This window comes from Sapajus apella, unplaced genomic scaffold (genome assembly GCF_009761245.1).
Source record: "Sapajus apella isolate SASKATOON/1434 unplaced genomic scaffold, GSC_monkey_1.0 scaffold4, whole genome shotgun sequence".
Lineage (NCBI taxonomy): Eukaryota > Metazoa > Chordata > Mammalia > Primates > Cebidae > Sapajus > Sapajus apella.
Genome location: NW_022436944.1, coordinates 28,078,077 through 28,104,317, shown reverse-complemented (window position 1 = coordinate 28,104,317; position 26,241 = coordinate 28,078,077). Strand labels below are relative to the sequence as shown.

Here is a 26,241-nt window from a genome sequence, read left to right as displayed (position 1 = left end):
TCACTTTCTATCACCCCCAAGGCTAGTAATATGTTTCACCCACTGTGGCCTATTTTCCTATCATCTTTGACTTCTTGAGTTTACATATTTCTTATTCCTTATTACTGTTTTAGAGGGGTATCAGAAGAAAATGGAGATAAACCTAAGTGTTCAACGTGATTGACTGAAGTCCAAGAGAATCCTTTTAAGTATGAACACAAGGTTCCTCAATCGTATGTAGTACATTCATGTATTATAGTGTATTACAAATTCATTCCACATCCACTCTCAAAGCCCAAGCCAGAACTAATCCAGATTTCCTAGGACAAAACTCTGGGTTCCTCACAGAATCACAGTTTACAAAGTGACCCAGAGAGATTTTCATTCTAGTATGCCTCTAGTGTGGAAATTCCTAGGGTGGCTAAACTGAAAAATTATCTAAGGTATCTCATCTGTCTTTGCTTAATATAAAAAATTTTTATAAACATGTCACTCTGAAAAATGAAATTTTCATTTGAAAACTTAATTACTCCATAAATAACATGGTCTAGATTCCCTAGGTATCCCAGAATGCTATTACTTACACAACTGTTCTTCCTTCTCCTATATATGAATAGGTTTGATGTTCTAAAAGAGAAAATGGCTCAAGTGGGGTTCATCCCAACTTTTTTTTCAAACACTGGTTATCTTTAAATTTAATACAACCACCACATTATCTGCTCTTTCTACTAGGTACACATGTATCCCAAATATAATTTCTTATATTAAAAGAATAGGCCACTTTAAAATAACTACAATAATTTTTTCAATAATTTTTTTTTTTTTTTTGAGACGGAGTTTCACTCTTGTTGCCTAGGCTGGAGTGCAGTGGCATGATCTCGGCTCACTGAAACCTCTGCCTCTGGGTTCAAGTAATTCTCTTGCCTCAGTCTCCCAAGTAGCTGAGATTACAGGTGTTCACCACTACACCCAGCTAAATTTTGTATTTTTAGTAGAGACGGGGTTTCCCATGTTGGCCAGGCTGGCCTTGAACTCCTGACCTCAGGTGATCTGCCTGCCTCAGCCTCCCAAAGTGCTGGGATTACAGTCATGAGCCACCATGCCTGGCCTTCAAAAATTTTTTAAACAAATAAATGCTTACCATCTAACTTTTAAGCAAGCAAACAAATGAATACACATAGTAGACTGTATATGAAAAGAAGAGGTGGTAAGAAATTGAAGTGAAGACAAAGACAGGACACTGAGAATCTCACTAAAGAATCTGGCTGAGTTGCACAGAGGTTATGCTATGCACAAGTAACAGCATTACAAAGGCCCTTTGCAGAGCCTGGGGAGCAGCTCACCTGGCCAGTTTTTTTGACCATGATGTTATCACTATGTCTGTCACCAATTCCAAGGACATAAGAAGCTACACAGTAGCCAGCACAGGACAGAGTAAATTCCTCAATGGCTCGGTCCAGGTCATCCCTGAACAAGAGAAAAAAATAGAAACAAAAAAGATTTTCAGCCTCTAACCGTATAGAGTGAGACCCAAACCATACCTCTGTTTCCTTTTTAATTGTGAGAACACAGAGCTGACAAAGCCATATAAGAGAACATGTGGATCAGCCAAGGGGAGTGTGGGTGGTCATCACAGGGCAGGGCCGCGAGAGCTGCCTTCAAAGACACTAAATAACTGGGCCTTAGACATTCAAATTCCTGGGTCCTGAAAGCTGTGTTTCAGTGGGGCTGTGCGTAGGCTCGTGTGGATCGTGATTCGAAGAGACCATGGCTTTACTAGATCATGCTGGGGGATGGGAACATTTTTGTTAGTTTTGACCAAATACTGACTACAATTTCGTGTTTAAGAGTTAAGTTACTGCAGTTTCAACCATTTAAGTCACTGACTTTAATCAGAAGTAAGTAATAGAGATTCCTTGGAGACAAGGCCTTAAGATTAAAATTTGGAAACTGATTTTCATATTACAAGTCCTTGATAAAATGTATCTGACTTTGAAGTCTTTAGGCAAAAATACTTGCAGACCATTTCCCCCTCACTGTGAAATTCATATATATATATACACACACACACACACACATATATATATTAGTGCTTTTCTAACGCCATAGCCATAATTCCAAGCATTGTATTTTTTACTTTGGAGAAATCACAATCTATAAACTCATTAAAAACTTATTTAAGTTCATACATTCACATAATTAGAGAAGCTGATGCACTTGAAGAAAAGCTTCAATGTTATATTTAAATACCTAAACTCATAGATTGTAACTTTACTGCAGGGCTCTAAAATTTGATCTAGATAAAGTAGAATTCAGCATTTACCATCTATAAGACTTTGGGAAGGCCTATGTGTCGTTTTGTTCTAGCTTGAAATGAAGTAATAAATAAAAAACACTAATATTTCCTCTAACACACTGATGACTTCTATTGGGAGCATATAGTATTTCTTTGGCTGCTTATACAGAAAAATGATAATTAAACAGAAGAAACCAACCCAGAATTGTATTCTTTGAGCCAATTCAGAAGGGCATCTTTGTTGAAGGCTGCTGCAGCAGCCACATTGCTACTGTTCAGCTGAATGTCAGCAATTGTTTCAGAGGTGCTCACAACTTCAATGAGGCCAGAGCGATCTCCTGTTGCTAAACAGCCGTAAGGCAACATCCTGGAACGAAGAAAATGGGCATAAAGAGTGATATTTTCCTTTAAATGAAACATTAATTTGGTAAGATTTTCCCTTTAATTAAAAAAAAAACTTTTATTATTATTAATATACTTGTTACTATATTATTGTCATACGAAAAAACACAAGTTGTACCAAGGGAGTAAACCTCTTGGCCAACGGAAGCAGTAATTTACAAGGATTCCAAAGTGCCAATTACATATAAAATTTTTTATCTATTCTGGTGAAACATTCTACTTGCTTGCGCAGGTGGACAGAAGTACACTGGATAAAACTCTTTCACACTTACTCTAGATTTTGGGGAAGTAAACCACTCTTTATGGAATACCCAGTAAGTGTCATGTGCCAGACTAAGCACTTTAGGGAAACTCCATCCTTATAGCTGTTCAAGCCTACAATCTTTCTTTCTTTTCTTTTTGAGACAGGTCTCACTCTGTCACTTAGGCTGGAGTGTGGTGGTATAATCTCAGTTCATTATGGCCTCCAGCCATCCTCTCCCCTCAGCCTCCTGAGTAGCTGGGACTACAGGCATGCGCCACTACACCTGGCTAATTTTTTTAAATTTTTGTTGAGACAGGGTTTGGCCATGTTGCCCAGGCTGCTCTTGAACTCCTGGGCTCAAGTGATACTCCCTCCCCAGCCTCCCAAAGTGCTGGGATTACAGGCATGAGCCACCACACCTGGCCAAGTATGGATTTTTCACTGTTGTATCTATCCTCAGTGCCTCAGTCTAGGCCTATCACACAGTAGGTGCTCAATTAATATTTTAAAATCAATAAACAAATTGAATAATACAAGCCCTACAAGGTAAGTTACCAATTTTACAAATGAGTAATGTAAGTAACTTCCCAAAAGTCATACATTTAACTAAGTGGAAGACCTAAGACTTAAAGTTGGGCCTTAAATGGGTCTTAGATTAAAAAGGTGTGAAGATGTCTTTACATAGACAAAGTCACTGATTATGAAACAGGCTGCTTCTTGTGAGTAAAAATAGATAGGCTGATTTAGATGAAGAACTGCTACATGTTTTACAGTTTACAGTGACTGAACAAAGACTTAAACCAGACCAGCAATGTGACATCAATGGGTCTGCATGCTGACTTCTCATTTCTTGAGTTGAGATCTTACCTCCCCAATTGGGTTCCAAACTCCTTAGATACAGCAACTTTAACTGAAAAGAGGTGACTGAGTATTTACAAAAGACTAGTAATCTGTCAGAAAGATGAGAATTGACATTCTAACTAGAGCAATAAATTCTGAAGAACAGATTATCAATTAAATTTTTTGCTAAATTGATAGGTGGCATTTTGCTTTGATTTGCACTTATTTGATCCCTAATAAAGATTATTATTCTCAGATCTCTTTTGCCCATTTTTTTTTTTAAGAGTCAGTGTGTCACTTTGTTGCCCAGGCTGGAGTGCAGTGACATGATCATGGCTCACCACAGCGTCAAAGCCCTGTGCTCAAGGCAATCCTCTCTCCTTTGGCTGCCAGAGTAGTTGGTACTACAGGCGTGTGCCACTATGCTTAATTTTTAAAAAAAATTTTCTGTAGAAATGAGGTTTTACTTTGTTACCAAGACTTGTAACTCCTGGCTTCAAGTGATCCTCCTGCCTCAGCCTCCTAAAGTGTTGGGATTATGAGCCACTGCACCTGGATCTTTTAAGCATTCTTAAGATTTCTTTTGCGACTTAGCTATTTATATTCTTTGCCGATTTATTGAGGCTTTCGACATTTTCTTCAGTGGCTTATGTGAACTCTTTGTATACTAATACTACCTTTCTCTTGGCTGGGTGTGGTGGCTCACGCCTGTAATCGCAACACTTTGGGAGGCCAATGTGGGCAGGTCACCTGAGGACAGGCGTTCGAGACCAGCCTAACCAACATGGAGAAACCCCATCTTTACTAAAAAAATACAAAACTTAGCCAGGTGTGGCGCTGCATGACTGTAATCCCAGCTAGTCAGAAGGCTGAGGCAGGAGAACTGCTTGAACCTGGGAGGTGGAGGTTGCAGTGAGCCAAGATTGCGCCACTGCACTCCAACCTGGGCAACAAGAGTGAGACTCCAACTCAAAAAAAAATTACCTTTTTCTCATTTTGGTTGCAAATATTTTCTCTAAGTTCTAAAAACTGTATTATAATAAGAACACCAAAATGGAATGAGACAGGTTCAAATAAAGATCAGGTAGCTACAGAAAATACAGTGGATGGAATTCATGGGCTCAATACTTGGGTACAGCTAACCAAGCACTGTGTTAGATGCTGGTGATACAGAAATAAGCAAAAATCAACCAACCAAACAAACAAGAAAACCAAAAAGCAGCAGTCCCTACACTCACTGAGCTTACAAAGTGCAAATGTACAATGTGCATGTGTATAAGGAAGAAGTGCCAGGAGAATATGGCAGGAGTCAAAAAAAGACTTCCATGTGGAGGAATGACAGCAGGGTTGGAGGAGAGCACAGGGGAAGCACAACAGAAAGATAAGCAGAAGACACAGTAAGCACTGAAAAGACCATGCAGGTCCCTGTTGGCCATGTAAGGACTTCTGTCATACTCCTAAAAGCACTGAGAAAACTTCTGAAGGACTTTATAAGTGACAAACAGAGACGTGTGTGTTGTGGGGAGGAGGGAGTATATGAGTATGTTATCATGTGTCACAATCAGATAGTTTCTAAAATTAAACAGTTTCTAAAACTCCTTTCCCCCCCAAATTAAATTATTTTATGCTTTTTTAAAAGCACTTTTCTGTCAGGTATGGTGGCTCACATCTGTAATCCCAGCACTTTGGGAGGCCGAGGTCGGTGGATTATCTAGGAGTTCGAGACCAGCCTGGCCAACATGGTGAAACCCCGTCTCTACTAAAAATACAAAAAATTAGCTGGATGTGGTGGCAGGCACCTGTAATCTCAGCTACTCGGGAGGCTGAGGCAGGAGAATTGCTTCACTCTGGGAGGCAGAGGCTACAGTGAGCCAAGATCATGCCATTGTACTCCAGCCTGGGCAACAAGAACAAAACTCCATCTCAAAAAAATAATAATAATAACAGCACTTTCCTAGTTCTAGCAAAATGAGGTTGGGAGCAGCAATGTCAAAATACATGATAAGAGAATGAAGCAGTCTCTTAACGCAGCATTAATGTTTTTAATAACACCCCTTATTCTTATCATGACACAACACACGGAAAGCAAACATTGCCAGGTTAAAGTGTAGTTTCTCACTTTCCTGCATCTCCTCTCACTCCACTTGCAGCCAAAGTAGGCACAAGTCCAATAACTTCCTTTTCAAAAGCAAGCAACGATGAAAGCATTCACTGCCTTGAGGGTAGAATGTTCACAATGAGAAGGAAAAAACATCCTTCTCAGACAGACAGTTTGACAGAAGTCAAGCTGGGGACAAACTCTTGGAGCCCTGATCATCTCACCTAGGTCCCCATTGCACTCAACTGCTACACTTCTTATAAAGGCCAAGACAACAATTTCAATAATGTTTAACCTCCTTTCTCAGACTTTCTAACTCAAGTAGCAATTTGTTATCTTTCACACTAAAGCAAGCGTTTAAAAAATGAAATAAATTCTACGGCACTGGGATGGCAGCTCCATATCCTTACTTCAAACAGGCATATAACAAGTTATCTGGCTTAAAAAAAAATTTTGTTACAACTTGTATATATTCATGGGGTAGAAGTGCAAATTTGCTACATTGATATATTGCACGGCAGTCAAGTCAGGGCCTTCAGTGCATCTTATTACTGGAGCAACAGACATTGTACCCACCAAGCAACCTGCCATCAACCCACTCCTCCAAGTCCCCACTGCCCATCATCCCACACTCTTCTTTTATGTGTATATATTATTTAGCTCCTGCTTATGAGTGAGAATATGTGATATCTGTCTTTCTTATCTCTGATTTTGACTCTGACACACTGACTAGAGTCTGAGTAGTACCTTAGCCCATGGCTTCCAAAGGAGAAAAGTGTTAATCTTTTACCTAATGCTTGCATTACTTCCACCTTCTTCCTCCAACCCTCTGAGACTGTGGATACCACTCACTGAATAACTTTTGTATAGGTCTCTTAAAAGGGAAGTAGGCCAGGCACGGTGGCTCACACCTGTAATCCTAGCACTTTGGAAGGCCAAGGTGGGTAGATCACTTAAGGAGTTCAAGACCAGCCTGGGCAACATGGTGAAACTTCGTCTCTACAAAAAATTCAAAAATCAGCCAGGCATGGTGGCAGGTGCCTGTGGTCCTAGCTACCCAGGAGGCTGAGGTGGAGGATCACCTGAGCCCAGAGGTTTCAGGCTGCCATGAGCCATGATTGTGCCACTGCACTCCAGCTGGGGTGACAGAGTGAGACCCTGTCTCAAAAAAAAAAAAAAAAAAAAAAAGGATGTAAAATGTAAACTCCATTAGCGTAACTCAGATATGAAGTCTTAATGGAGGCAACTGTCAAAAAACTGATTTCATATGTATTTGTTTGGGTGGATGGGGGCATGCAGAGGACTGGCAAATCTAGCCAAGGCCAAATAGGTTTACATGTAGCCAACCTATAAGATTTGCTTATTGCTTATTATCTGTTGACCAAAGGAGGTCAGGGTATCCGTGTCCTAACATGCTGATGTCTTATAAATGATCTAAGCTGACATAAAAGATACTAAAAGAATATTTTGGAACATCACAGAAAAATGAAGACGAGCAATATTCATTAACATGGCACTGTTACAAGTACTAAAACAGTAATGTATAGAATGTACCTCAAGATTTGGGACTGACTTTAAAAGTGTGTGCTATGTGACCCAGTTTAACCTGAACAGCTGGTGGAAAGAAAAACAAACAAAATAGAAACACTGGAGCACATATATTTATAGAAACAGTAAAAAAGGTTTGGTGAGAGAAAGGTATCAGTTTGGAAATGAACTTTAAAAAAAAAATTAAAGTCCTGCATTTTTTAAAAAAACATGGGGTCAGAGTACAAAAAGTCAGCAAAGATCCCACTGGACAGACAAGTTTCTTTTTCTTCACACAGTGTTTCCCATCAGATAGACACTAGGTTTATTTCTAGCACTCCCACATGTGGCTGCCTCCCATTGTCTCAGGTCACAATGAACTTCATTTGATGCTAAATGTACTTTACATTTAGATAAAATAAATAAAATCAAAACTAAGAGAGAATAACTTGGTCAGGGTTTTCAATTAGGCTGAAGGAACTAAGGATGCCAGGAAATAGTTTTAGCTTAGCTTTTCATAACTAAATGAGGCTCATAATATGGCCTAAATCTGCTATCAGCAAAGGAGACCATTCTGTAGCTTCTGTGCTAACCTTGGAAAGAACAAATGAGTTACTAAACTTCAGCTTGAAGTTTCCCTCCTTTTTTGTAGGATCATTCAAGTAAAAACATATTACTGGGGGGCGGGGGGGTTATTTTAAATAGGAGGAGTCGGTAACGTTTTCCTGGAATAAGCCAGAAAATAAATATTTTAGGCACTACAGACTAAACACTTAACTCTGCAGTTGCAGCACAAAAGCAGCCATACATAATATGTAACCAAATGGCTGTGTGCCAATAAAATTTTATTTACAAAAACAGGTAGCCCAGGTGCAACTGGGTTTATGATTCTCAAGCAGACGGTTTATTCTAGGAACCTATTCCCCTTATCTACACAGCATACCTTATGAGTGGTTGAAAAACTTGCTACCTATTCAAAGGTACTAATTCTATTTTTACACAGCTGCATTAGAAATTCCTCCTAATTTAAAAGAAAAAAAAATATGTCACTTGTGATAGCCATACTGTCCTTTGTAGATGAATTATGATCTCTTTTTTTTCCTAATCACATCTACAATCCCACTAAACGAACAATACTCACATCAAATTGTTCTTTCTATCTTTACACTACCAGAAAAGTGTAAACTTGGAAAATCTAAAAATAAAAAAATATTTCTTAAGAAAAAGGAAATTTAGGTATTTTAGGCACCATTATACTTTGATAAACAGAGAGTAGTGCTAGACATGTCTTGTCTAGTACAACTGTTTTCGCACTTAGCCAGACTACTAAAATAACAGGCATTAATTTAGTAACTGACAGCCTGAATTTGAATTTAGCTCTGCCATTTAATATTTCTATAACCTTTGTTTAAAATCACCAGCACTTTAATTTTTTAATGTGTTAAAAAGAAACAACATAGCCTCGTAGAATTGTAAGCTTATGTGATATTCCTTCTGAGAGGAACTTAATACAATGCCTGGTTCAGTTAATTAACAGCAAGAGTTGCAAGTTTAAAAAATATATATACATATATATTTCATAATAAACAGAATATAAGTGAAACTTAAAAAACAAATCAGGAGATATTATAATCTTGCAGGAACAAAGTTAATTACAAGTGTGACTGTTTCCAGCAAACTTGTAGACTAAATAGCTGTAGATACTAAATCACATTTTAAAAATGATGAAGTCCCAAGGTTTTATAAATACGTGTAGTTAAAAAAGAAAAAAAAAAAAGAACTGTAGGTTCCAAAAATAGAGATTACTCACAGCAGTGGCTCAGGAAGTTAGACTTGGCTGACATTTCAATGCCCACCAAAAAAAAGTCATGGACTTAGGCCCATGAGGTAGGATCAGGACCTGAGATCCTACACAAAGCTGAGGTCTGGGAGGACTAGAACTTGAAAACATCTGTTCACTGATTAGATGGTGTGGCATGAAAGTTTCCCATCTACCCCAGAAACTGGGTGGATAAGAAAAAAAAGATTTCATGTAACTGCAAAAATTCAAGCCTTCCCATATTCTCTTATGAGATCTAAATATAAACTATGAGGTGTGATGGTCTGAAGGTAAGGAGTTAACATAAAAACTGGTTGACTGTATGTACAGGCCTTTGGCAACAGCACAAACAAAATACAAATTCGTTTTGAGACATATATTCACAACCCAGCGAGCAAAGGACCTTCATAGAAAACATAATATCCATCAACAATGAATTCAAAACTGAGTATTATTAACTATATAAGGAAAATAATAAGATTATGCAGAAAAATAAAAATAAGAAGACCACAAGTTCTCAGCCCTGAGCTCTGTCAGGGGAGGCCAGCAGGGTTCAAGCAAACAACTCAGGCCAGGAACGGTGGTTCATGCCTGTAATCCCAGCACTTTGGGAGGTCAAGGTGGGCAGATCACGTGGTCAGGAGATCAGGACCAACCTGGCCAACATGGTGAAACTCCATCTCTACTAAAAATACAAAAATTAGCTGGGCATGGTGGCGTGTGCCTGTAATCCCGGCTACTTGGGAGGTTGGGAGGCTGAGGCAGAAGAATCACTTGAACCAGAGAAGTGGAGGTTGCACTGAGCCGAGATCATGCCGTAGCACTTCAGCATTGGCGACAGAGCGAGACTCCATCTCAAACAAACAAAAAAACAAACAAACAAAGAGAAAACAACAGAAACTAGAAGACAAATGAATAATACCATCAAGGCTTCTGAGGAAAGCAGTTAATCTGGATTTCAAAATTCTATAGCCAAATGATAGCAAACTCTGAATATCCACTTTTCCATAAAAGCAACAAGAACACTGACAAAAATTGTCAGAATCACCTATTTTAGAATTCTGAAAATATAACAAAGGCTTGGAGAAATCCAATGAGTGTTTATTTAAAACACATGTACCACACACACACACACACACACACACACACACACCCCTGATGAGTGTTTATTCAAAACACAAACACACACACACACACACACACACACACACACACCACACAACCAAACTCTTCCCAGTTATGTGGTAGCCTTGACAACAAACAGTCCACAATCTTGGGGACTGTAACAAGTCTGACAGCTACTAGAGGAAAGAAAAATGAAGTTTTTGAAGCTCCTTCAAAGCCCAGTTCCCACAGAACTGTCATTCTTTGGCCTTTCTGGTAGTTTCCAGGAAGATCCCAATTACAATACTACGTTTATTTGACCTGACAATAAATGCATAACAGCAGTTTCAGCAGAAGATGAGAAGAAGAGAGAGGTAAAAAAGCTATATGAAAAAATTATGGCCCAAAACTCCCCAAATTCTATGAAAAACAATAATATATGTGTCCAGAAAGCTCAATTAATTCAAAGTAGAATAAACTCTAATAGAAGTAGACATCTTATAACCAAACTGGCAAGAGGCAAAAATAAAGAGAATCTTGAAGGGAACAAGAGAGACATGACTCATCACTTATAAGGATCATAAATAAGATTAACAGCTGATTTCTCGTTAGAAACAAGGGAAGCCAGAAGAAAGTGGGATAACATATTAGACATTCTGAAGGAAAACCTATCCACTAGCAAAATTCTTATTCAGAAACAAAGGAAAAATTAACATAATCCCAGATAAAGGACAGACATATAGAACTGAACTTAAGATTCCAGGAAAAAACCTTCACACGTACAATTGATTTTTGACACTGATGCCAAGAATTCAATGAAGAAAGACTAACCATTTCAACAAACGGTGCTGAGACAACTATACATCTAAATGGAAAAGAATGAAGCTGGATTTCTACCACACATACTATTTAAAATTTAAAGTAAACAGACAACAAGAAAAACATATCTGCAAATAATTTATCTAAGAAGGGCCTCGTATACAAAATATATAAAAAATTCTTATAATTTAACAATAAAAAGACAAATAACCCAATCTACAAATGAGCAGAGGATCTAAACAGACATTTCGCCAAAGAAGGTATACAACTAACCAATAAGCACACGAAAAGCTGCTCAACAACATTGGTCATAGGGAAAATAAAAATTAAAACCACAATGAGATACCACCTCAAACCTACTAGGATGGCTATAATAAAAAAAGATGGACAAAAAAAAAAAAAAAAGACTGAGGGTAATATAAATTGATTTTCAGACAAAACTTGGAGTGAGGGACTATGGTACAAAAAGCAATGGTGCATAAAGAAATTTTTAAAATTATATATAAGAAATTCTAGTAAAAATTCACTGTAACAAATAACTAATATAAGGAGTTGTTAAATATTAGTTAAAATATAAGTGGTGGAGTTTATCCTAAAGTACCTATAATGATGAAGAAGAGGGCTAAGTTATGGATTTCCTTTAGAATTTGTTAAATCAGGCTGGGCACAGTGGTTCACACCTGTAATCCCAGCACTTTGGAAGGCTGAGGCGGGTGCATCACCTGAAGTCTGAATTTTGAGACCAGCCTGACCAACATGGAGAAATCCCTTCTCTACTAAAAATACAAAATTAGCTAGGGGTGGTAGCACATGCCTGTCATCCCAGCTATTTGGCAGACTGAGAAACGAGAATCATTTGAACCCAGGAGGCAGAGGTTGCAGTGAGATGAGATCTTGTCATTGCACTCCAGCCTAGGCAACAGGAGCGAAACTCCGTCTCAACAACAACAACAACAACAACAGCAGATTTATAAAATCAAACACGCAGTTTAAAAACTTAAAAATATTCTTCAACTTGAAGCATAATTGGATGAAAAAAAAAGAAAAAGAAAAAAATAAAAACTTAAAAATATTACTTAAGGCCAGGCATGGTGGCTCACGTCTGTAATCCCAGCACTTCGGGAGGCTGAGGTGGGCAGATCACGAGATCAAGAGACAGGGACCATCCTGGCCAACATAGTGAAACCCCATCTCTACTAAAAATACAAAAATTAGCCAGGTGTGGTGGCATGTGCCCGTAGTCCCAGCTAATCAGGAGGCTGAGGCAGGAGAATCACTTGAACCTGGGAGGCAGAGATTGCAGTGAGCTGAGATCGCACCACTGCACTCCAGCCTGGCGAGAGAGAAAGACTCCATCTCAAAAAAAAAAAAAAAAGAAGAATAAGAATAAGAATATTCCCTAAATAAATAAGACAGTATATAAAGAGCTGGGTATAGTAGCTCATGTCTGTTATCTCAATAAGTGGGAGACTGAGGTGGGAGGATCGCTTGAGGTCAGGAATTTGAGACCAGACAGAGCAACATAGTGAGACTCTGTCTCTCAAAAGATTTTTAAATGAGCCAGGCATGGTGGCACACACCTGTAGTCCTAGCTACATAAGAGGCTGAGGTGGGAAGACTGCTGGTACTCAAGTGTTCGTGAGTGCAGTGAGCTATGATTGTGCTACCCAGGAGTTTGTGGCTGCAGTGAGCTATGACCATGTGAGTGCACTCCAGCCTGGGTGAGAATGAAACTCCGTCTCTAAAAAAGTTTTTTTTAAATAAATAAGAATTTTAAAAAATATTTTATAGAAAGGAAAAATAAAAATTTAAAACCCCTATAAACCCAACAAAATAAATGAGAAATAAATCAGATTAAAAACGGAAATAAATAAGAAATAAGGAAATAAATGAAAAAAGGACAAAAACATAGATGTAAATATAAAACATACAATAAGATAGCAGAAATAAATAAGCATATAGTAATTGCAATTAACAATCACAATTTCCTAGTAAAATACTTTCTTATCGGAGTAAATCCATCCTCACAAAAAAATTTAACTATATGCTATTTACAGGAGACACATATAATATAAAATGAAATAAAAATTTAAAATAAAAGATACAAAGGTAAATATTGACCAAAATAAAGCTGGTATACCACTGTAAATTTTGGACAAAACAGGCTAAACAAAGTTACTAGGGATTAAGAGACCTACTTCTGTTTTTTTTTTCAAACGCAGTCTCACTCTGTTGCCCAGGCTAGAGTACAGTGGCTCGATCTTGACTCACTGCAACCTCTGCCAAGAGGGCTGTTTCTTAATGACAAAGGAGGGCATAGAGGCTAAAAGAAACCAAATCTTGTATACATTTACAAATATAAGATCAATGCTTGAGGTCAGGAGTTCGAGACCAGCCTGGTCAACATGGTGAAACCTTGTCTCTAATAAAAATACAAAAATTAGCCAGGCATGGTGACCCGTGCCTGTAATCTCAGCTACTCGGGAGGCTGACGCACAAGAATCGCCTGAATCCAGGAGGCAAAGGTTGCAGTGAGCCCAAATTATGGCTCTGCAATCCAGCCTGGGTAACAGAGCAAGACTCTGTCTCAAAAAACAAACAAACAAAAAAAGAAAAAGCAAATATAAGATCAAGATAAACAAAAACTGACAAGATTGCAGGTAGACATTGACAAATGTCAATTATAATAGGAGGCTGTAACATACCTACAAAGTGACAAAGCAAAACTGAAGTTTAATGAGCATATAGATCTGAACATATAATATACTTGATACGATAACACAATTAGAAATCCTAGAGAGAACAAAAAAGTATGCCTTTCGAAATTAAATTTTATTCATATATTTATATATCTATTAATTTATTGAGACAGGGTCTGGCTCTGTTGCCCAGGCTGGTCTTGAACTCCCAGGGTCAAGCAATCCTCCCACTTTGGCCTTCCAAAGTATTAGGATTACAAGCAAGAGCCATTGCACCCAGCTGTAATTTTAAATAGTTCAGGAGTCAATAAGATAAAAATGGAAATTATGAAATATTTATAATTTAAATATAGTCTGACTTATTATAAAAGTACATAAATATTTCCATTATAAAATTTGAGTTCTTTTTTTTTTCTTTTTTTTTTTGGGGACGGAGTTTCGCTCTCGTTACCCAGGCTGGAGTGCAATGGCGCGATCTCGGCTCACCGCGACCTCCGCCTCCTGGGTTCAGGCAATTCTCCTGCCTCAGCTTCCTGAGTAGCTGGGATTACAGACACGCGCCACCATGCCCAGCTAATGTTTTGTATTTTTAGTAGAGACCGGGTTTCACTGTGTTGACCAGGATGGTCTCGATCTCTTGACCTCGTGATCCACCCGCCTCGGCCTCCCAAAGTGCTGGGATTACAGGCTTGAGCCACCGCGCCCGGCCTTCTTTTTTCTTATTTGAGATAGGGTCTCACTTTTGTTACACAAGCCTGGCTAACTTTTGTATATTTAGAAGAGATGGGGTTTCACCATGTTGGCCAGGCTAGTCTCAAACTCCTGACCTGAAGAAATCCTCTTGCCTTAGTCTCGCAAAGTGTGGGGATTAAGGCGTATGCCACCATGCCTATTAGTTTGTTTTTATACCTTTTAAGAAATGGCTTTCCACTTCTTTTCCTTATGTTCATTTCTATGGGCTCTTTAAATATTTACTCCTGTTCTGTTCATTGTGAATACAATTCCCAGTCTGAGGCTTGATTTTATGTTTCCTTTTTTCCATCACCACATCATACCTCTTCTATGCACTATCTACCCCTATTGATGGTGGCAGGCTAAAAACCTGAGAATGCACCTAAACGTTTTCCTCTCTTTTTCCTTGGTAGGTAGAGAAATGAATGTCCCTGGCCTAAGTATAAAAAGGTACAGGCTCTTCTCTGGCCTTGTCACTGCCATGACCCACAGTACACCCTTCAAAACCATATACTGGAATGTAACTCTTGCCGTCTGTCCAAGCCTTATGAAAATTTAAACCTATTCTTTCTTTCTGGAATTTCAGTCACCTGTATAGTTATAAACTGAAAAAGTTTGGACAAGACAACATATTTGAAAGTACATTGTAAAGTGCTATATAAATATTATTATGAACAACAACTAAAAATAAGAACAAGAGGGGAGGAACTAACAAAAAATTATAGATATTTTGCTGTGGAAAGACTGCAACATGAGACCGAAAAAACAAAAACAAAAAAAAAATCACTATATCTTACCGAAGATCCAAACCAGCTTCTTTCCAGAGTAAATCCATCAAGCGCAACATTTGGAGTGTCAACATATCTTGTCGTAAATCTAAGGGAAAACAAACTACTTCATTACAAGTGCTTTCTCTTTTATGCCCTGTAACTCATTAATTCAACATTAAATCAGTCAGAATTAACTAAAAACATTAACCAATGCTATGCTAATATTTTTGCTAATTTTATAACAAATATTACACTCATTGGATAGTATGTCCCTGTAACATTATTTTAGAAATTATATTAAAAGATTTTTTAATTGCTTATTATGTGTAAACTACTATACTAATTGTATGCTGTAATACTGTTTGTATTACATTGTATGTGTATTATATTAATTACATGGCTAATTTTTTTCCTTCTTGCTTGCTTTTAGGGTTACACAGGGAGTCCTTAAGAATCACATAATTAATTGAATCATGAGGTCACAAAACTGTAATGGTTGAATTTATTATCATGTCTAAGGGTATTTTCAGGGAAGAGAGCAGATGAAACTAGTGACATCCACATAATGACATCTGTATGGTCAAGTGGCATGAAATGTTTCGCAAATCTCTATGAGTTCTTTGTAAGTTGTAAGCACATATTCTAAAAAGCACATTTACTTATGTTATCTCAATTCCTTTTAATAGCCCTGACATACAGATACTATAATCCTCATGGATGTGAATAATCTGAAGCTCAAGCAGTTTCCTATGACTTGTTTGCAGTCACATAACTAACAAGTCACCACTGCCTAATGGCTGGTGTGATTACTTCAGAGGCACTTCCTCTACAAATTTTGAGTCTGTCAGGTACTTTTATTAAAATACAAAACTATGGTGGCAAAATCAGTATTGCTATCACTGAAACAGGATGTATGAATATATTACTAAAAATATCCTTGACTGGGCACAGTGCCTCATGTCTGTAATCCCAGGACTGAGAGGCTAGAGTGGGTGAATCACTTGAGCTCAGGACCTCGACACCAGCCTGAGTAACATGGTGAAACCCCATCTCTACAAAACATACAAAAAGTGAGCCAAGGGCCGGGCGCGGTGGCTCAAGCCTGTAATCCCAGCACTTTGGGAGGCCGAGGCGGGTGGATCACGAGGTCAAGAGATCGAGACCATCCTGGTCAACACGGTGAAACCCCGTCTCTACTAAAAATACAAAAAATTAGCTGGGCATGGTGGCGCATGCCTGTAATCCCAGCTACTCAGGAGGCTGAGGTAGGAGAATTGCCTGAACCCAGGAGGCGGAGGTTGCGGTGAGCCGAAATCGCGCCATTGCACTCCAGCCTGGGTAACAAGAGTGAGACTCCGTCTCAAAAAAAAAAAAAAAAAAAAAAAAGTGAGCCAAGTGTGGTGGCGTGTGCCCACAGTCCCAGCTACTCTGGGGGCTGAGGTCGGATAATCGCTTGAGCCTGAGAGGTGAAGGCTGCAATAAGCCAAGATTGTACCACTGCAGAGTGAGACACTGTCTCAAAAAAAAAAAAAGTAAAAATATTATCTCATATTTCAAAAGCTTTTTAATCAAAGAAGTAGACATACTTGGTATTTTGTAGGGGAAAATTTAGGTTCGCTAGAACAGTGTATTTCAGTGAATGGTATAAATCATTTTCTAAGAAGGAAAAAAAGGCACTTAGGACATTTGAATTTGACTTTATGACCATCAATAGCTACCTTCATGGCTGCAAACAGTTAAACACTTTCACTACACATCACCTTTCAGATAAGGCAAAATGGCAACAAATGAAAAATTCCAAGGAATTTGATGATGTTAAAAAAGCTCAGTACTTACCATCACCATTTTTAAAAATCACTCCAACTGAATCCTCACCAAATACCTTGTTATTGTATACCAGCCACAAAGGCTTCATTTTGGAATCCATGTATTTGCACTTTTCAACACTAAAATCAAGAAAATTAGTCAACTTCAGTGTAGTGATACACAAGATTATAATTTTACCATGATATAATAGGCTTGGGAAAATTCCTCACCTATTCCTTTCAGGTCTGCAGAGGAGTCAAAAAAAGTCCCACTTGGTAGAAAAGCAACTATGAGGACAGCCTTGGATGGCATAGACTGATGCCAGATAGGCTGGACTCAAAACCCAAGATCTGCCCTTTTTACCTTCACCACTTAAAATTCCTCCTCTCATTTCCTTTTGTTTGCAAATGATTACATTAGTGAATAAAAAATTAGAACAAATCATTGGATTAAAATTAGAACTATTATGAGATCATTCTTGATTTCTTAACAAGGGGTTCATTTGAATACTGATGTATACTGAATAACAGATTATTATTTTTCATTATCACTTTTATAGGAAATGAGAAAGTGAGAAGTAAGTTGCCAAATTCATTCAAGACAAGATCTCATTTTAAAATAGGAAAATCAATCAGTGAATAATTTACTATAGTTTCCAACATTTTGCTTGTTAGGAATATCAACTCTTACAAATCAGTAATATAGAAAATAAATTTAATTACATATAACTGAAATATGAATTCATTTGTAACTTTCACTAAACCCACAGGTACGTTTAGCTGACAAGCATGTATTCTATTGAATATAAACACAGCCTCTGAGAACTTTTAAGATTTTCCTTCTTTAATTATATTCTATGTCCTGAGGCTGACAGCTGGCCCTGCTACTCCCCTAAGGTAGTGACTTTCTGCTTGCTATTTCATAGGAGACTCACTGAGCAAAGCACAGTCACTTACTAGAGTTCCGAGAGGATAACACATGGGTTCAGGGGTGACTGCAGGTCAGAGAGGGCTTCCCGGTAAGCACTCTGTTTTAAACAGGTGTGCATGGCCTCCTTCCCTTTGGCTCTGTTCAACTTCACTGCATTCAGTTTGATTAAACTATTTAAAGTTTTTAACTTATTGAGGGCTTCAACCTGAAAAATAAGTTCCCCACACAAAAAATTCATTTGATTAAAAATAATATCATGTGATCATATCAATAACACCTGCTCCCAACACATAAACATAAACACACATAATCAGCTGAAGTAAAAATAGTATCTGCTTTAATGAAAAGTATTTTACATATAATAAACAACTTATTTTTAACAGTTGTTATTTACGGCATCATTTTCAAAGTTTCTTTAAACCACTTCTTATAAATTTGAAAAAAGCAGACATAGATTATGGGTACTTAAGAAGATAAATGTGGGCCAGCACTTTGGGAGGCTGAGGCAAGTGGATGACTTGAGGTCAGGAGACCAGCCTGGGAAACATGGTGAAACTCTCTCTCTACAAAAAAAACACAAAAATTTGCTAGGCATGGTGGCACTCGACTGTAATCCCAGCTACTCGGGAGGCTGAGGCACAAGAGTCGCTTAAACCTTGGAGGTGGAGGTTGCAGTGAGCTGAGACTGAACCACTGCACTTCAGCCAAGGGAAGAGAGTGAGAAACTGTCTCAAAAAAAAAAAGGAAAGAAAGAAAAGAAAAGAAAAAGAAAATAAACATGAAGCTTAAACTATTCAAAATTCTGCAATTCACTGAGTAGTAGAATTTGAGACATCACTAATCTAAACCAGTCCATTTGGCCAACTCCACAGTATAAGAGAAAAACCTATGTAGAAGTAACTCTGAGGTTCTTGCTATTCAACCTTAATATCCACTTCTTGTCATCACTCTTGTATGACAGCTCAATATATTCTCTTTCCATTAACAGAACAGAATGAATTATTGTCTAATAAAGTAAGTGTGAATACAGACATAGTATGTTATTCAAATCTAAATTACTTGTTTTTATAATAACTATGGCTATCAAAACTTAGGAAAGTAAAAAAAAAAAAAAAAACTCAGGCAAGTAGTACAAGGTGTATCAACAATGGCCAACTAAATCAAAACCATTATGTTTAAGGTTCAACTTTAGGCTGGGTGCGATAGCTCACATCTGTAATCCCAGCACTTTGGGAGGCCAAAGCAGGTAGATCAGTTGAGGCCAGGAGGTTGAGATCAGCCTGGCCAACATGGAGAAACCCGGTTTCTACTAAAAATACAAAAATTAGCCAGGCATAGTGGTGTGCACCTGTAATCCCATATGCTCAGGAGGCTGAGGCAGGAGAATCACTTGAACCTAGGAGCCAGAGGCTGTGGTGAGCCCAGATGGCACCAATCTTCGTATTCTCTTTAAGAACACACGTGAAACTGCCCAGGCCATCAAGGGTATGCATATACGAAAAGCCACGAAGTATCTGAAAGATGTCACTTTACAGAAACAGTGCATACCATTCCGATGTTACAATGGTGGAGTTGGCAGGTGTGCCCAGGCCAAGCAGTGGGGCTGGACACAAGGTCGGTGGCCCAAAAACAGTGCTGAATTTTTGCTGCACATGCTTAAAAATGCAGAGAGTAATGCTGAACTTAAGGGTTTAGATGTAGATTCTCTGGTCATTGAGCATATCCAAGTGAACAAAGCACCCAAGATGCGCCGCCGGACCTACAGAGCTCACGGTCGAATTAACCCGTACATGAGTTCTCCCTGCCACATTGAGATGATCCTTACTGAAAAGGAACAGATTGTTCCTAAACCAGAAGAGGAGGTTGCCCAGAAGAAGAAGATATCCCAGAAGAAACTGAAGAAACAAAAACTTATGGCATGGGAGTAAATTCAGCCTTAAAATAAATGCAACTAAAAGGGAAAAAAAAAAAAAAAAAAAAAAACAAGCCAATATTCATGCTTTAACCTTTGTCTGTCAAAAAAAGAAAAAATGAATAAACCAAATAAGTTGATACCTGCTTGGAAAGCACTTTCATGTGCCCCACACTTCCCCGACAGTATGCTTCAAGGATGACACCAAATTGTACTGAGACAGCAGGAATGTGCACTTCTGACCTGCAAAAGTTGATGATATCCACATGGTTTATCAAACACTTCAGATTATCAAATAAATATTGACTTCTTTATTCTACAAAAAATAAACTTATGATGGCAAGGTCATTGTGTGCATTATTATTATCTTTTTTTTTTTTTTTTTTTAGATGAAGTCTCACTCTGTCGCCAGGCTGCAGTGCAGTGGCAAGATCTTGGCTCACTGCAAGCTCCACGTCCAGGTTCAAATGATTCTCCTGCCTCAGCCTCCCGAGTAGATGGGATTACAGGCGCGCACCACCATGGCCAGCCAACTTTTGTTTTTAGTAGAGATGTGGTTTCACCACGTTGGCCAGGATGGTCTTGATCTCTTGATCTCGTGATCCAGCCATCTCGGCCTCCCAAGTACTGGGATTACAGGTGTGAGCAATCGCACCTGGCCTCGTTATTATTTTTCCTTCCTTCCTTCCTCCCTCCCTTCCTCCCTTTTTTGAGACAGAGTCTCACTCTGTTGCCCAGGCTGGAGTGCACTGGTGTGATCTCAACCTACTACAATCTCTACATCCCAGGTTGAACCCTGCCAAAAATAAACATGTAGCTAGATGTCATTAGGTGACTTGGTTCTGGCCAACAGGATGCAAGGTGAAGTGATGTGCACAACAAATGAGTCCTGCACTTAGAAGGAAATGATGGTCCCTCCTCTCCTGTACCCTGTCCTTCCCTCCTGACCCTCCCCATTTCTGGCTGGAATTTGGATAGGGTGCCCAGCCCCTTCATACCTGCAATTCTCTGGCCTTATAGTCTCCCAAGTAGCTGGGATTATAGGCATGCACCACCATGCCTGGCTAATTTTTGTATTTTTAATAATGACAGCATTTCGCCATGTTGGCCAGGTTGGTCTAAACTCCTGGCTTCATGTGATCCACCTGCCTCAGCCTCCCAAAGTGCTGGGATTACAGGCGTGCGTGTATCCCTGCACCCGGCTATTTTGTGCATAATTATTAGTGAGATGGGTCAACTTTCCAATTTGTTAAACTTCACAGTTCAAAATCTGTGTGATTCTATAATTAGTTAATTCTTTATTCCAAGAAATCTAAAATGTGCACATCTTAACCTGATTTGCTTTTTGTAGGGGTAAGGTGATCTTACCAATTTAAAAACATTAGACTGAAACAGAGATCTATGAAATCCAACTAGTATTATACAATTGACTAATGCCCTGATTAGCATCTACTCCAATTTTGTTCTCACTTAAAAAGTGGTGTACATATTTGAAAAAGGAAGGAATACTTATTTTGTTATTCCCTGAGGGATTTAAAAACTAAGACTGAATGAACGAGAAAACACTAGTTAAAATAAGAAAAGGTTCTAGAACACAAGGAATTAAAAAAGGGGGGAAGTCTATGAATAAGAAGAAAATCACATCCAGAAATAAAACTTCTAAAATCAGCAGCACATTACAGAGCTCATTGCCTTTGAGAAGCTCAGCAAAAAAAAAAAAAAAGAAGAAAGAGAGAGAAAAAGGAAAGAAGGAGGGAAAGAAAGAAGAAATCAAGCAGGCATGGAGGGACACATAGGATCTTGAATAACTGAATTACTTTGTCAAATCATGAAAATCAGGAGTACAGGTATCAAGAAATAGGAGAAGGCACCAAAACTATATACATGTTATAAATGGCTCAGAAATAAATGAAAGCAGCTATTTGTTCTATTAAATATATTATGGTGATTTATAGTTACTAAAGCATATGGTAGGCTCAAATTGAAATATAAAAGACTTACCTAAGATGCCAAAATAGAAACTGCCCTATCCTCCGATTAGCAAGTGCCCTTTCTAATAGGAATCTAGAGAGGGCACAATCAAGAAAAGGCTCATACTTTAAAACTTGCACCAGTTGTAAAAGATATTGAGAAAGTTCTTCATCACTGAAAGAAACAAAAGACACAGTGAGTAAGCAAACAACCTGTGGCAGGAAAAGATCCCTTCCTGTCAAACTATCAAATGTGAACTTGTTGAAACACAACGGTTCTTTTGGGCCAGGCTTGTTACATGCTTGTCTTCACTGAACCACTGTTAAAATACCACAAAACAAGCTAAAGATTTCAGATGGGGAAAGGGGAGTGAAGAGGGTCAAAGAACAGATACAAGAGATATTTTAATCAAATGAATTAGATTGTGATATGGTCTGGCTTTTGTCCCCACCCAAATCTCACCTCAAATTATAATCCTTATAATCCCCATGTGTCGGAGGAGGGTCCTGGTGGAGGGTAATTGAATCAATGTGGCCCCCCACGCTAATCTCATGTAGTGAGTGAGTTCTCATGAGATTTGATGGCTTCATGAATGGTGGTTTCCTCTGCTCTTTCCCTTTTCCTGCCACCTTGTGAAGATGGTACTTGCTTCACCTTTGCTTTCCAGCACGATTTGAAGTTTTGTGAGGCCTCCCCAGCCATGTGGAACTGTGAGTCAATTAAACCGCTTTCCTTTATAAATTACCCAGTCTCAGGTATTTCTTTATAACAGTGTGAAAATAGACTACTACAGATTGTTAAAATTGATGACTGTATTTCTAGTCAGCTAAGAGTTACCAAAAATATTAGACACCTCAATACTGATTTCTGATCATGCTAAAAAATTAATGTGCTTAGCTGAACAATCATTTTTTAAATAAAAATCCCAGTAATTTCACAATTTATTTTCCTTTGCTATCATTAGGATTAAGTAAATTCTCCCAGATAACCAATGAACAATTAACATCTTAACTTCAAATAGTTTGAAGGATGAGAAAGTGAATACATTTATAAGTGGGAATTGATCACTGAATTAATATAACATACAATATTGTAATTAACTGAGCTGAATTAGTTAAGGTTAGTGGTTCTCTATTTTGTGTCAATCTCCAGACCATTCACCTGTAAACACACTCCCATCAGAGGCAATTCCAGCAGTATGAAGTATGAGGCCCAAGTGCCCCACTTAATGTCTATAGTCTTGGGTAATAAATGGTTAAGGAATTAGTAGTCTAAGGCAGATATCTGGGATTGAAACCCAGGGCACTATTGGAAAAAAAAACAAAACCTCATAACCAGAAAATTTGACAATAGAAAAACCACCAGAATTAGCTACATGGTATACACAGATCATAGCAATCTCTTCAGAGGGATCAATGCATTTAAGAAAAACACTTGGTTCTGCCCAAGGAGAACCAGGTGGCCCCTCCACAAGAGGTCTCCAATGCAAACTTAAGGAGATGGTGGAGCAACCGGCAATTCATTTTTTAAAACTACCTATAACACAATCTCAATTAGGCTTATTGTAAAATTCATGCCCATTATATAACCTGTAAATAGTGTAAAAGCTAGGAAGTATAGGAATAATAGAAGGAGGCTTCCTCTTCTCTCACATTTCTAATTTCACTCCCCAGAAATAAGCACTATTGGTGAGTCTGGTTAATTTCTTTTGGATACCACGTAGCGTAAAACATATACAATTTTAAAAAGAAAAAATGATCACACTATCCATACTATTTTGAGAGCTTTCATTTTTCAAAAACCATAAAGTACATAAGCCTCATTTTTGAGGGTAGAAAGAAAATAGATAAACTTCATTGTTTGAGACATTCATTTCTTCAGTGAATCTCATAGATTCTCACAAATGCACCACCCAAAGGAGGCTGTACAAACATGTTCACCGCAGCATTTTTTATAATAGGGAAAATGTGGAAAAACTTAAATGTTACTTAATAGAGAATTAAATAAGATATATCCCTATGACAGAATATTACAAAGTAAAGGAATAAATGACATTTAAACATAATGGGAGAGACTAACCTCAAAATCCTAATGTTGATTTTTTTTTGATGGGGAGGAGGGTGGGGGACAGAGTCTCACTCTGTAGCCCAGGCTGGAGTGCAGTGGCACAATCTTGGCTCACTGCAACCTCCGCCTCCTGGGTCCTGGTTCAAGCAATTCTCCTGCCTCAGCCTCCCGAGTAGCTGGGATTTCAGGCATGTGCCACCATGCCCAGCTAATTTTTGTATTTTAGTAGAGATGAGGTTTAACCATGCTGGCCAGGCTGGTCTCGAACTCTTGATCTCATGATCTACCTGCCTCAGCCTCCCAAAGTGCTGGGATTACAGGCATGAGCCACCGAATTTTTATTTTATTTTATTTTTTGAGACAGGGTTTCACTCTGTCACTCAGGCTGGAGTGCAGTGGCACCATCTCGCTCCTGCAAGGTCCGTCTCCAGGGCTCAAGTGATTCTCCCACCTCAGCCTCCCAAGTAGCTGGGATCGAAGGTGCGCACCTCCACGCTGAGCTAATATCTCCATATTTTTGGTAGAGATGGGGCTTAACCATGTTGCCCAGTCTGGTCTCGAACTCCTGGGCTCATTGATCTGCCTGTGTTGGCCTTCCAAAGTGATGGGATTATAGGCATGAGCCACTACAACTGGCTGGTTTTTTTCCTTTTTTTTTGAGACAGAGTCTCGCTCTGCCACCCACGCTGGAGTGCAGTGGCGCAATCTTGGCCCAATGGAACCTCTGCCTTCTGGGTTCAAGTGGTTCTCTTGTCTCAACCTCTCGAGTAGCTGGGATTACAGGCGTCTGCCACCATGCCCAGCTAATTTTTTGTATTTTTAGTAGAGAAGGGGTTTCACCATGTTGGCCAGGCTGGTCTTGAACTCCTGACCTCAAATAATCTGCCTGCCTTGGCCTCCAGAAATGCAGGGTTTACAGGTGTGAGCCACTGCATCCAGCCAACTAGCCAAATTTTCAAAAAGCAAGATATAAACTAATGCATATGGCAAGACTTATTTGTGCAATAACAATTCCACATCTGTATTTTCATAGACATACATGATGAAACAGAAAAATGTGACATAGAAGCATACGCACCAAATTCATTATAATGTTTGCCTCTGGGAATGAAGAGAAGTAATCAAGACTGGGTAAGAAAACTACGAGGACTTCAACTTTAATTGTAATGTATTTGCTTAACAATATATCTATTTTTAAACCCATGACAAAAATTAACATTTCTTAATTCTGGATAGTGGACAGACTGTGTGAAGAAAAGAAGTAGCACAGCAGGTTTGGTTGCTGCTCTTTAACAAGTCTGCTTATAGGATCGGCCCATGGCTGACATCTGGGAGTTAAGATTTCCGAAGGGTTCCTACTACCTTCCTAATTGATAAGTGGCTCACTGCACCTAACTGTTTGTGCAAACAATGGTTTATGTTGTATACCCACTTTACTCCTGGGAGTATAGAAATCTGGTACATGCTAGGCAGAGGGTGCTTATGTGATAGCTGCCAGTAAAAACCCTGGCCACCAAATCTCTAACAAGCTTCCCGTGCAGACATGTATTATCACAACTCACTCATGATAGAATTAAGTGTTTGGTGTGACTTCATTGGAAAAGGGCTCTTACAAGCTTATGTATGCCTGTTTTCCTCATGACTTCACCCCCATTAACTTTTTCTCTATTCAAATTTTGCTCTGTATCCTTTTGCTGCAATAAATTATATCTGTAAATGACTATATGCTGAGGTCTGAGTCCTTCTAGTGAGTCATCAAACCTGAGGGTGATCTTGAGGACCTTTGGACACAGTGTGCTTTTGTTTTGTTCTAGTATAAACGTTGAGTGGGGGGAAGCGGCAGGAGTACAGGAGCAAATATGTTCTTTGAACTGTGAGTAATTCTAATCCCTTTTCTTTCTTATGAGACATCAAGGACACACCCTTGTCCCAAACCCACCCAAGTTATTCCTTGACCCAAAGAAAACCAGCTGCAGAAGATACCTCATCTGTTGCAGGCAGCCTACAGCATATTCTCGAACGTACTGATCTGGATAGTTGAAATCCAGAAGCTCTAGGGCCTCCCGGGGGGGGCAGTTTAGGCCAAATCTGAAGCAGCGCCTGAAGCTGTTTAAAAAAATGAAAATGGTTCAGAAATAATGGGGGACAAAAGTAATCTAATTTTCCTTGACACACAAGAGCACTGAGATGGGTCAAAAGAAGGCAAAGCACACTTTTAATTACTGA

The 26,241-nt window shown here is 38.7% G+C and overlaps 1 protein-coding gene and 1 pseudogene across 2 annotated transcripts in view; one reads left to right on the top strand and one right to left on the bottom strand.

Moving 5' to 3' along the window:
* PIK3CB (phosphatidylinositol-4,5-bisphosphate 3-kinase catalytic subunit beta) overlaps positions 1-26,241 on the bottom strand; it is a 107,371-nt gene that overhangs the window by 7,425 nt on the left and 73,705 nt on the right. Inside the window, 9 exon segments of the mRNA XM_032265067.1 lie at positions 1,323-1,446; positions 2,475-2,642; positions 15,357-15,435; positions 17,166-17,275; positions 18,092-18,270; positions 20,121-20,220; positions 21,979-22,122; positions 25,999-26,087; positions 26,089-26,121. Of these exon segments, the coding sequence (XP_032120958.1) occupies positions 1,323-1,446; positions 2,475-2,642; positions 15,357-15,435; positions 17,166-17,275; positions 18,092-18,270; positions 20,121-20,220; positions 21,979-22,122; positions 25,999-26,087; positions 26,089-26,121 (1,026 nt within the window).
* LOC116541139 lies at positions 19,493-20,024 on the top strand (annotated as a pseudogene). The gene has a single exon (XR_004264723.1). The product of XR_004264723.1 is annotated as a 60S ribosomal protein L17 pseudogene (transcript).